Genomic DNA, 12262 nt, shown 5'->3' on the forward strand with positions numbered 1-12262 from the left:
AAGTCTGAGCTTCTAGTAAGTGGCATCTATAAAGGCTCTAAGTCACTACAAGGAATCAGTAAGTGGCTTTCAGAGAGCAAAGCTAAAAATTCAGCCTGCTTTCATCAATGAGCACACAAGTTCACTGTCAACTTGTTTGTTAATCTCAGTATTAATCACTGTCCTCTTATTTGGAATTGAAATAAGAAAACTACCTGCCTTTTGGACAATATGTTTAAGCTTTTATTGTGAATGGGAGCAAGGACTGGAATCTAATAGACAAATAGCCCAGATGTAAAGAACATTAATTGGAACACTCTTTATGGACAATTATTCACAGCAAACAAGTTCAAACCAGAAGATGCTGCTTGAAAATCATGACTTCAGTCAAAGTTGAAAGATACAAGAATAGTTAAGTATTTTGCATAAAGGAAACTTGATGACCCAGTAGAACTGATGCCCATAGAACGCAGTCTCTTGAGGATTTTGTTTTGCTTCTTTGAGGGAGGCCACCGTTGTCAGTATCAGTTCAGCTGGGGTTCCTTCCTTCACGCTGAGAACCTGGAGAGTCCACCAACTTAAAAAATATTAGAAAGAGTTAAGCGAACGTAGTTAGTGATGCCAAAGTCTAATGCTAAAAGGAAATCCATCCCAATAAACCATCAGTATCACTTGGGAGACTGGAAGAAAGGTAGATTCCTAGGTCTACCCCAGACCTACAGAACTGGAAACTCTGGGGATGGGACCCAGCCATCTGTGCTCTCACAAGTCCTCCAGATGACTCTGAGCACGTTAATGCTTGAGAACAACAGCTGTCCCCCAGAGAAGTTAACTTCCTCCTTTTGGGGAGCCACTATATTTTCGGGTCTTTTTGTTATATTAGCTTAACTTGTGTTCTGATATGACTACATATGTGTGTGTGTGTGTATATATATATATATATATATATGTTTTTTTTAAAGAAAACCTTATTTTTTAAAATTTCTTTTATTGAAGCATAGTTGATTTACAATGTTGCGTTAATTTCTGCTGTATAGCAAAGTGATTCAATTATACATGTACATACATTCTTTTTCATATTCTTTTCCTCTTTAGTTTATCACAGGTTATTGAATATAGTTCCCTGTGCTGTACAGTAGGACCTATTCTATGTATAATAGTTTGCATCTGCTAATCCCAAACTCCCAATTCATCCCTCCCCCACCCCCTCCCCATCTTGGCAACCACAAGTCTGTTCTCTATGTCTGTGAGTCTGTTTCTGTTTCGTAAGTTCATTTACACAGGTGTAGTTTGACCAAAGTTGGCAATTACATGTATTATCCCCAGGAATTTGTTACTAAAGTAGCAGCTGGGTAGGGAGACTGCTAAGGAATGTGGGATCTTAATTGTTACTTTGCTTCTTTGGCAATGCCTCATCCCACAAATCAAAGCTAGTTTATGAACTACACAATTCAGTATTATAAACCCATGACTGTAAACGGTAGTTGCGTGGGCAACTTGGGAGGAGGAGGCAATCGGGGTTTCTGCCAGTTCTAAATGCATTGTGGTTGGCTTGTTGTGGCTTCTGTTCAAATTGACTAAGACTGAAGGAAGAATGAGTAGCTCTACTTCTTTTTTTTGCGGTACGCAGGCCTCTCACTGTTGTGGCCTCTCCCGTTGTGGAGCACAGGCTCCGGACGCACAGGCTCAGCGGCCATGGCTCACGGGTCCAGCCGCTCCGCGGCATGTGAGATCTTCCCGGACCGGGGCACGAACCTGTGTCCCCTGCATCGGCAGGAGGACTCTCAACCACTGCACCACCAGGGAAGCCCAAGTAGCTCTACTTTTAAAACACTTCTTTGTTCCCATGTAGCACCCTTTACTCTCTGAGATGAGAAAACACTTTTCATCCAGATGAGAGCTTATTACACTTTCCAAGATTCTCTGGCAACTCAGGTTCCCCAACGTCCAGACCAGCCATTTGTTTCTAATAAAGGAATTACTGAGATTCTCAGATCAGTTATTATCTGCTCTGTGGCTCCATTGTTTTGACCAGGTGATAATGAAGCCAGGGCCTGGGGTTCAATTCCCACACAGACCAATTAGCTTCATTTTTCTCCAGGAGCCCAGGCTGCACTATTAAGGGTCGCCAGGCTGCCTGAAGATGCTGCCATACGGCCTCTCCCGTTGCGGAGCACAGGCTCCGGACGCGCGGGCTCGGCGGCCATGGCTCACGGGCCCGGCCGCTCCACGGCATGTGGGATCCTCCCGGACCGGGGCACGAACGCGTGTCCCCTGCATCGGCAGGCGGACTCTCAACCACTGCGCCACCAGGGAAGCCCCATGACTCTTTTTGAATTATGGTTTTCTCAGGGTATATGCCCAGCAGTGGAACTGCTGGGTCATATGATAGTTCTATTTTTAGTTTTTTCAGGAACCTCCATACTGTTCTCCATAGTGGCTGTATCAAGTTACATTCCCACCGACAGTGCAAGAGGGTTCCCTTTTCTCCACACCCTCTCCAGCATTTATTGTGTGTAGATTGAAGCTGGCCGTTGTGACTGGGAGGCACTGTTTCTGAGGTGGGAGCCAGCAGAGGGAAGCTGGCCCCCGCCTTCATAGAAACAGGGTAATCAGAAGCTTTTTAGTTACTCTTTCCCTATATTTGGAGCTTCCGTTGGAGCATTTCACATATTAATAAATAGAACCTTTCTATTCTCTGTACTGATCTGATGGGACAGTGGGATCTCTCCCTTAAAAGTGAGAGCAAATTTGTACATTTACTTCCTTTCCGTAAAACCCTCAGCAATGCATTCCCCAGTTCCCTTTCCTCATGCTCGCCAAATAAGAGAAAAAATCCTAGGCTTCAAAAAACAATGAACTGGGTCCCAACTACAAAAGGAACCCAAAGGCTAACCTCAGCCTTCACTGAAACTCAGGACAGTCCACAGCCGCATCCAGGATTATGGATCAGGGCCTGGAGCTGAGCTGAGCACTGCTTCATGTTCTAGAAACCACAGGGTAAAAGTTCCATTAACTTTTGTGAGAAGGGTAACGTTAAAAGATTTAGGTTCACCTTGAAAATGGTTGGCCATAATTGTTGCTAAACATTTCCTGTTTGCTGTGACATAGTAGTCTAGATTCAGTGCGCACTTACATGAACCTTTTCTGAATCAAGTAAATATCTTTGTCATCAAAATGTGGGAAGATGCTCAGTTTCTAACTACAGCTCTGGGAGATTTGGCCACAGGACTTGATGTTTTGTTACTAAAACGGGAGAGGGGAGTATATGTGGATAGTTTTTTAAGTTTAAGAAAAGTCCTCAGCCTCTGAAAATCCCTGCTGCTAGTTCTTTTTTTTTTTGCGGTACACGGGCCTCTCACTGTTGTGGTCCCTCCTGTTGTGGAGCACAGGATCCGGACGCACAGGCTCAGCGGCCATGGCTCACGGGCCCAGCCGCTCCGCGGCATGTGGGATCTTCCCGGACCGGGGCACGAACCCGTGTCCCCTGCATCGGCAGGCGGATTCTCAACCGCTGCGCCACCAGGGAAGCCCCATTTCAGTGTTTGGCCAAGAATAGGCCAGGCCAGCCGGGGCTCAAGAAGTCAATCACAAATTCCGAGAGCCTTTAGAACCACGTGATCTATTCACAGACAAGGGTGTGGACAAGAGAATTAGTCATTCAGGGCTCTGTACAAAGTTGATACTTATTTCTGTATTGCTTGATTGAATCCTGATTTTCTCTCTGAATAAAGGCTACCAGAGACTTTCTCTCTAGGTGCTTAATGCAACAAAGGAACTTTTTTTTGCTCTGCATTTAGCACAGAGAATCCACAGTAGACCGAAGAGTGGTGACACATAAAGCCTCCCTCTGGAGAAACCATCCGAGGCTTGGCCACGCCAGCCCTGAGCCTCTGTTAAGGGGTCATCAATCAGAGTTACCCACCATGAAAGAGGGACATGGTGAACTCTCCAAGGTCTGTGAGTGAAACACAATATTATTTATTGGCAGAAACATCGAGAGGGAAAGCTGCACTGCATCCTGCATCCTTCATATTTAAGATAAATGAGGACCATTCCCAGAAGATGCCTCACATGGCAGTGGACTGGCCAAGGCAGACAGCACGGGCTTTTCCCTTGAAAAGCTGCACAACTGGTCTCAGTTTCCTCACCTCTAAAATGGAGAGAATAATAGAATCTTCCTGAATCTTTCTCCTAAGACTGCTGTGAGCATTACCCGAGGAAATGGATGAAGGTAAGGTGTTTCACCCAGTACTTGGATTATAAAAAATACTAAAACTAGCAGTTGTTATTATTAGGAGTATTGTAATGATTATTTTTGCCTTTTATCATAAATTTCATGGAAACTTCTTAAAAGTTAATGAGAATCACATTATTTTCAGTTGCCTTGCTTTCTTCCTATAAATTTTATTCTCTTCTATCTCATTTACTGTCTTTGTATCTAAGCAATGCCAATTTGTTATAATTCTTTTCCCCTATCCTCTATAAAATCATATACTGAACAGATCAGTTGACCTGAGATATTTTCACCAAGTTTTGAAATATTAGGATGAGACCCGAACTAGGTAATGTTGGAACAAATATGAAGGAGTACTATTTTGCATCAAAAGTAGCAAACAGGAATGCTCTCTTCCAAAAGCTTCTGTGAATAGGCCCTTCCACTAGTGTTCATCAAAAATAAACATATCTGGCTTCCTTGGTGGCGCAGTGGTTGAGAATCTGCCTGCCAATGCAGGGCACACGGGTTCGAGCCCTGGTCTGGGAAAATCCCACATGCTGCGGAGCAACTAAGCCCGTGCACCACAGCTACCGAGCCTGCGCATCTGGAGCCTGTGCTCCGCAACAAGAGAGGCCGCGACAGTGAGAGGCCTGTGTACAGAGATGAAGAGTGGCCCCCACTCACCACAACTAGAGAAAGCCCTCGCACAGAAACGAAGACCCAACACAGCCAAAAATAAATAAATAAATAAATAAATTTAAAAAACACATATCTATAGATCCACAGATATCAACTCAAATAATCTATGGCCTCACTATCAAATTATTTTGGAAGGGTCTGGTAGGCTAAAAAATCCTATCAATGCACAATTGCTAACAAAACTCCTAAATTGGAGTTTGATGTGTTAACAGGAAAAATAATTTATGATGTTGAAAAGAAAAGCTAGCATGAGGATTGGCCACTCATTTTCTGAGTGTGTACTGATGTCAGCCCGATGTAGTTGCTGTGAAGTCTTACCTCTGAACAGTTTTATTCTTCCCTGCTCAAACCTCCCCTCCTTCCAACTCTCCCCAAACACCTCCTACCTCCCCGACCCCTCCTCACCCCACTCCCACTTCCCCAGTATGTTCATTATACCTTTGAGCCTCGATCCCACGTCTTTAAAGTTGCTGCTGCCCTCTGGATCCCAGGTGGACTGGCGAATGCCCAGGGGCTCCCGTTGAGGTGGCTGATGGCTTCTGGTCCCCTTTGCTTCTAGGAGGCTTAGCAAATTCCTTGTAGCTTCCTGCCACCGAATGTACTCCCTCAGCTGCTCCTTCAGGCTCCCTCCCTCATAAACATACAGGGACTCTCCTGTGCTCTTTTTTCCCATTAAATGTCCTGTTCAAAAACAAAAACAATATATAGCCAATATTTTATAATAACTGTAAATGGAGTATAACCTTTAAAAATTATGAATCACTATGTTGTACACCTGTAACTTATATAATTTTGTATGTCAATTATACTTCAATTTAAAAAAAATTCAATGCCACATTCATAAAGAAATAAAACAAGGCATATACTCTGGTTCAAAAAAACCCCAACAAAAACAGAATGCCACAAATTTAACCCAGGGGAATGAATGAACAAGAAATTAAAAAGGGCACCAATTGTGTTTGTGCTGCTTTCTCCTAAATGTGGAATAAATAGCATTTTATTGACCTTATTAGGAGATAGTTCATAAACGACTGACAGATTTTGATCCGTGCTCAAAACGCCTAATGAATGGACAGAATTCAGAACTGCAACTCAGAAGCCCTGGGTCTGGTCCTAGCCCCTCTGCTAACTAGCCAGGTGACCTCTCTCAAGTCATTTAGCATCCCGAACCTTCAATTTTATCAACAATAAAATGAACATGTTGGACCAGATGACATCGAAAGAACCTTCCATATCTAAAATTCTATCACCATTTCTGTGTGCACCGAATTCTATTCCCAGCTGAATGATGGCGTTCGAACATCTACCCCAGTCAATCTTGAATTGTTCCTGAAAAGAAAAGTCTCCGTGCTTTTCTTTGTGTGATTAAAAAGGTGTTGCTCAGACTTCCCTGGTAGAGCAGTGGTTAAGAATCCGCCTGCCAATGCAGGGAACACGGGTTCGAGCCCTGGTCCAGGAAGATCCCACATGCCGTGGAGCAACTAAGCCTGTGCACCACAACTGCTCTAGAGCCCACGAGCCACAACTACTGAGCCCACATGCCACAACTACTGAAGCCTGAGCGCCTAGAGCCTGTGCTCCACAGCAAGAGAAGCCACCGCAGTGAGAAGCCCGAGCATCACAACGAAGAGTAGCCCCCGCTCGCGGCAGCTAGAGAAAGCCTGTGCGCAGCAACAAAGACCCAACGCAGCCAAAAATAAATTAATTAATTAAAATAAATAAATTAAAAGGTGTTGCTTTCCTCTTACCTGTAATACAAACGTAGCAAAGGAATTTTTCATTTAAACTTTCTTAGAATTTTAGCTGAGACTGAACCTAGAAATTGCACCTAGAAATTGTACCTAGAAATTACAGTTTGTAATGAAATACAGGTTGAAGACAAGTTTTGGCCAACACTTTTCAGCCATATAAATGCAGAATTTTCTCTTGGAGGTCTAAAATGGTCACCAAAGTTTATCATTAGCTCCAGAGATGAGCTTTTGCCATATAAACAAATAAAAGTTGCTGTGCAGGAGGCCAAACCACTAAAAACATGGAAATTCATGTATGCAAATGGGGATAGCCTTAGGGTCAGAAGGGTATGGTATTGAAGGTCTGTATTCTTTACATTTTAGCCCATTGCTTGAATATACTCACATTATCTTATTTACTTTCTTCAGTTGATTTTCTTCATTTCTCTGTAATTGGGTTTTATAGCACTTTCAAATTTCTAACACTGGTAAAACTATGGTGCTTTTGATTTAAAGCTCACAAGGAAGGAGCTCTCTGTGGCTCCAGTGTTGACTGGCATTAGATGTAAGGCAAGCATCATGAACATAGTACGTGGCAGGGCTTCCCTGGTGGCGCAGTGGTTGAGAGTCCGCCTGCCGATGCAGGGGACACGGGTTCGTGCCCCGGTCCGGGAAGATCCCACATGCCGCGGAGCGGCTGGGCCCGTGAGCCATGGCCGCTGAGCCTGCGCGCCCGGAGTCTGTGCTCCGCAACGGGAGAGGCCACAACAGTGAGAGGCCCAGTTACTGCAAAAAAAAAAAAAAAAAAAGAAAATAGTACGTGGCAGACCTCAGTCACTGCAAATGGAAGGGGGCCCCTTCCCAGCTGTTCTGTCCACCAAGAGAGAAGCCCTCACAGTAACTCTATTGCTTGAGTGTGTATTTACAGTTCACAGGATGTTAAATGCAGATTATTTCATTTGATCCACACTGTAATAACTTTGATGAAAATGAGACTGGCCAAAAGTCACATACATGCAAGTAAAGATTCTGGGATTAAAATCAGCTCACAGTCCAGACTCTATGATATTATACTGCTTTGAAGTGTCTTTGAACTTCCCAAGGATATAAGGCAGTTAGAAATCATTCTGGGGTCTGGAAATAAGGATAAGGTCTGCCAAAGCTTTCTAATATTATCAAAAGGAATGGAGATCATATATCACTAGGTCATGACTCAGTTATGCAACTCAGAAAAATTAATTCTGTGTGTACTGGGGAGCCTGAAAATGAGGTTTTCCTGCATTGCAGTGTGAGCTTTGCCAAGTCACTTAGGACCTGACACTGCACACAATTTTAAGACTCTATTAAGGACACTGTCCCAACTGAAGCATTGGAATCTTGAAAAACTGATTCCTCACTTATCTGCTTGGTGAACTTGGTACCCAGATATCTACTAAATAACTTTGCATTTAACCATCACAATGATTATGTTCCACAACCTCCCAGGAAGTAGCAAATCATTTGGCTTAGAAATATGGAGGAAATCGAATCATGATAATGGGAAAGTGGGATTAGAATCTGATGCTCCCAGTAATAACCTCAGTTGCTCTTGTCCTCGGTCATTGTCTATCATCTGGTTAGGATGCTGGAAATGAGAAAGGCGTTATTGGCAATGAAGCAGAGGGATGATGGAGATGTTTTTACAAATAACTTCATTTTTGTCATGCTTGAAGAATTCTGTGACTTTTCTACAATGGAACGCTAAAATGGGCCTCCATTCTGTGGGTGATTTAACATAGATCTTTGGGACCTTGTACTGAATTTCAGTATTTGCATATTTGGTGGATGGGTGTTCAGACTCCCTCCCCTAGACCACAGATGTTTTTCTTTTTTCTAAGGAAAGTGCGCCATCTAGAACGTCCCAGGGAAGCACACGTTCCCTGGGTCCTAATGCTAATGTCAACCAAATAATCGTCTCCATGGCAACGTGGACACTATGCCCACTTCCATCTCTTCTCCCATCATCATTTGTTATGTATCCATATAATAATAATGGAGATCAAAAGATAGGCACTTGAAAAAAATAAAACCTTGCCAGGCGTGGGGGGGAAGCTTTTGTCCTCTTTAATCACTTAAAAATACCACTAAAATGGCAGGTTTGCAACAGAAAAGAATTTTCTTGAGCTCCATACTTGAAGATTATCCTAACTTCAGAAAATATCCATTAAGACAGAAAGTGTTGAGTATTAAGAGCTAGTTTTTCTGGAGTGATACTTCAGTTGTATTTCACAGTAGCTCGGGTAGCACAATCATGTAACACCATTCTGCAGCTGAACACTGGTGCTCAGCATTCAACCCTCCACGGCACGCTCCACATCAGAGTTAGAACCACGACCAGAAACATTTCATGGGTGCACAGGGGATAGTTACCAGTGTTAGTGTTGACCTATATTTTCATGGCACACAAAACATCTCCATGAACATCGAGACAGATAAGAATTGGTTACGTTTTCAGTCTGTTAACTTGTTTTTCCATGGCCACATCATGTTTCTCTCAGCTGGAAGAAGCCATTCACTTAACAAACCTGCAAATTTGTGCTAACAGCTTCTTCACAGACAGCAATATGTAGCTTTCGTTTGCATTAATTAAAACTAACCTTAATTAAAACTAACCTCCATGTCTTCAGTGACTGAGGAGGACAGGAATTTACTTAGGGCAGAAACCTCAATTTAAAATCTAACATGGCCTTCATGCTTATGAATGCTCGCATTCCAACAGAGGGCATGTCCACCCAAAGCAAACTTGTGCAACTGCAATGTCATTTTAAATCTAAATGCAATTTTCTATGTCACCTCCCTCTTTCCCTTGTTCTTCATCAACTCTGCACAGTCAAGGGAGAAAAAGGAAAAAGTGTGTTTGAGAACAAATAAGAGAATAAGACAATTTGGAGGTGTCACTGGTCAGTACACTTTGGGGCTGGGAATGCCCAAGTACCACCATGAAGGGTGATGAAATGGCCGACACCCGAAAGACCTGGGGACTGATGTGCTCTGGAATCACGTTGGCTTGCATCAGAAATACCATGATTATAGCTTCCCAGCTAACTCTCTTGTCCTGCGTTTAGCCTGCAAGGGTTACATTAACAATAAGTCTTTTTAGGGCTTCCCTGGTAGCGCAGTGGTTGAGAGTCCGCCTGCCGATGCAGGGGACACGGGTTCGTGCCCCGGTCCCGGAGGATCCCACGTGCCGCGGAGCGGCTGGGCCCGTGAGCCATGGCCGCTGAGCCTGCGCATCCAGAGCCTGTGCTCCGCAAGGGGAGAGGCCACAACAGTGAGAGGCCTGCGTACCACAAAAAAAAAAAAAAAAAAATATATATATATATATACACACACATATATATATATATATTTAGTACAAAAACATGGATGAGCAAAAGAGGCTGGAAATCTGGAAGTTTCATTCCACCTTCCCAGCCCACTGGCCGCTGGCCGCACTGGACAATGGCCACTTGATCTAAACTCCCAGGAGCCCTTTTTAAGCATCGATTCCATTCTAGGTTTGGCTTCTTTAACATCTTCTAAGTATCCTTCTCTCTGGAAGTGCAAGGGTTTTCACCCATCCCAACCCTTCCTCTCTATACCAGGCTCCTGGGTTCCGGGTGTCCCTCAAAGATGACAAGTACTTTCATCCCTGGGGTTGCCAAGACTTGGCAAATGATTCTTTCAGTAATAATGAAAACTACTCTATCGCAACCCAGAGCGCTCCATTTCTCTGAGGGAAACCTACACAGTGCACAGGAGCTGAGGACGCGCAGTTCTAGCTTCACCCCATCTTCTAAATTCATCCTAGTCTTCACCCCGAGAGCCTGTAAATCCTCTGAGAGTTGAATTAGCAAGTATCTTTCCAACACACCCTCCCCTACTTCTAAGTAGATGACTAAGGAAATCGTGAAACGCACACGTACACACACACACACACACACACACACACACACACACACACACACACACACACACACACACACACACACACACACACACACCCCGCCTTAAATCTCTCTAGGGACCGACCGGCTTCCCGGGAAAGGCTAGGGCTGCTGTAGATGGCTGTGTGGGGAGCTGTCTGAGGAAGTCGAACGCTTGGCAACATTTGCTAGAGGCTCTGCTCGGCGCGGCCGAGAGCCCCGGCAAGCCCGTGCCTGGAAAGCAGGACTTGTAGGCAGGGGAAAGAGGGAAGGAGCTAGGGGAGAGCGTGAGGTCTCGGGTCAAGAGAGGCGGAGAAAAGCGAGGACTTCGGGGACAGAGACCCGGGATCAGCGTGGAGACCAGGTGTGATTCCCGGAGCACCGAGCCTGCCGGATGGAAGGAGGGAGGGTTGGGCAAAAGGGCAGGGAAAAGAAAATCGCTGCAAGGCAAAGAAGGACTGAGGAAATTCGGGCGAGCCCCCAATAGAGGTGGGATTCAGGCGCTGATTGCCAAACAGATTTGAAACCCAGGGTGGGCGCTGCGCCCCGTGTCCCACACCTGTGGCTTTGTCGGGGGTAAAGGCGCAGCCGCCAGTCTGGACCAGGGCTCCGAGACGCGCTCGGGGACCCAGCTCCCCAAAATTGTTCAGGGAGAGAACCGTGCCAGACAGGGTTGTGATTAGACGGATAAAAGGAGGTGCTGGGAGATGCGGAGGGAGGGTGATCTCCGCGTACGGCTGGGATTTTGGAGAGCTGCGCGCTGGCTCGGGTGTCCTGCGGGGGAGGGAAGAGAGCGGGAAAGGACCGAGGGACCAGCCGGAGGCTGCCGAGGGACCGACGGCTTCCCGGGATACTGAAGGGCAGGGTGGAGTTTTGGGAGAACGGGGTTGGCGTCTGAGTGGAAAGGTCGGAGCAAAACCCAGCCCCCAACGCAGAGCCGCAGAAAAGCTGAGAGATGGGGAGACTGGCCCCCTCGGCTGGCTGGTCCCGCCAGGACTAGAACGCGCCGGACACTCACCCACCGCCCAGTGGTTGCCGCGCGGGTACATCTTGGCCAGCAGGGTCCCTCCGCCCGCCGACACCGGGGCGGCCGGTCCCCGGGGCGCCTGGCAGAGGACCAGAGCCAGCAGGACGAGCGGGAAGTCGCGGCCGCGCATGGTCCCGGCGGGAAGCCCTCGGAGCGCCGCGGCGAGGCTGGGCGGAGAGTGCGCTTCCACCGCAGAGGAGAGACGGGAGGACCGGGACCTCAGAGGAGCGCCGCCGCCGCCGCCGCCGCCGCCGCCAGCGCCGCTGCTGCAGCCTCCACGACGCCCCGACTTTATATGCAAGCCCGGGCGGGGGCGCAGGGGGATCCTCCACCGCCGACCCCAGCGCTCTGACGTCTCCCTGGAGCGAGCCGGAGCGCTGGGACAACGGTCTCCGAAAATCACCCATCTTCCTGCCGAGCGATGAACAGGCTGAGCGTACATTTTCCCCTCTCTCTCTCCCTCGTAGCCCCGTCCGCCTTCCCCAGCCTGGGTCAGTTCTTCCTATCCTCGACGCCTTCGCTCCAGCACAATTTAGGGAACTCCTCCCTCCCCAGCCTCACCGGGGCGCCTCCCGCGTTAGCTGCCTTCGGGCCCTTCGAGGAGGAGCAGTGACCCCGCGGCCTGACCCCAGGGGCGAGGGGCGCAGCTGGGGTGGGGGAGACA

General features: G+C 46.7%; 1 protein-coding gene across 1 annotated transcript; it reads right to left on the minus strand.

Moving 5' to 3' along the window:
• Window positions 1-391: 391 nt before the first annotated feature.
• On the minus strand, window positions 392-11728 carry GRP (gastrin releasing peptide). Its single transcript, XM_060120699.1, is given in 4 exon segments — window positions 392-510; window positions 513-556; window positions 5344-5578; window positions 11590-11728. Coding segments are annotated over 4 exon segments (537 nt in total).
• Between the last annotated feature and the right edge of the window lie 534 nt (window positions 11729-12262).

The sequence above is a fragment of the Lagenorhynchus albirostris genome, chromosome 14 (assembly GCF_949774975.1).
Source record: "Lagenorhynchus albirostris chromosome 14, mLagAlb1.1, whole genome shotgun sequence".
NCBI lineage: Eukaryota > Metazoa > Chordata > Mammalia > Artiodactyla > Delphinidae > Lagenorhynchus > Lagenorhynchus albirostris.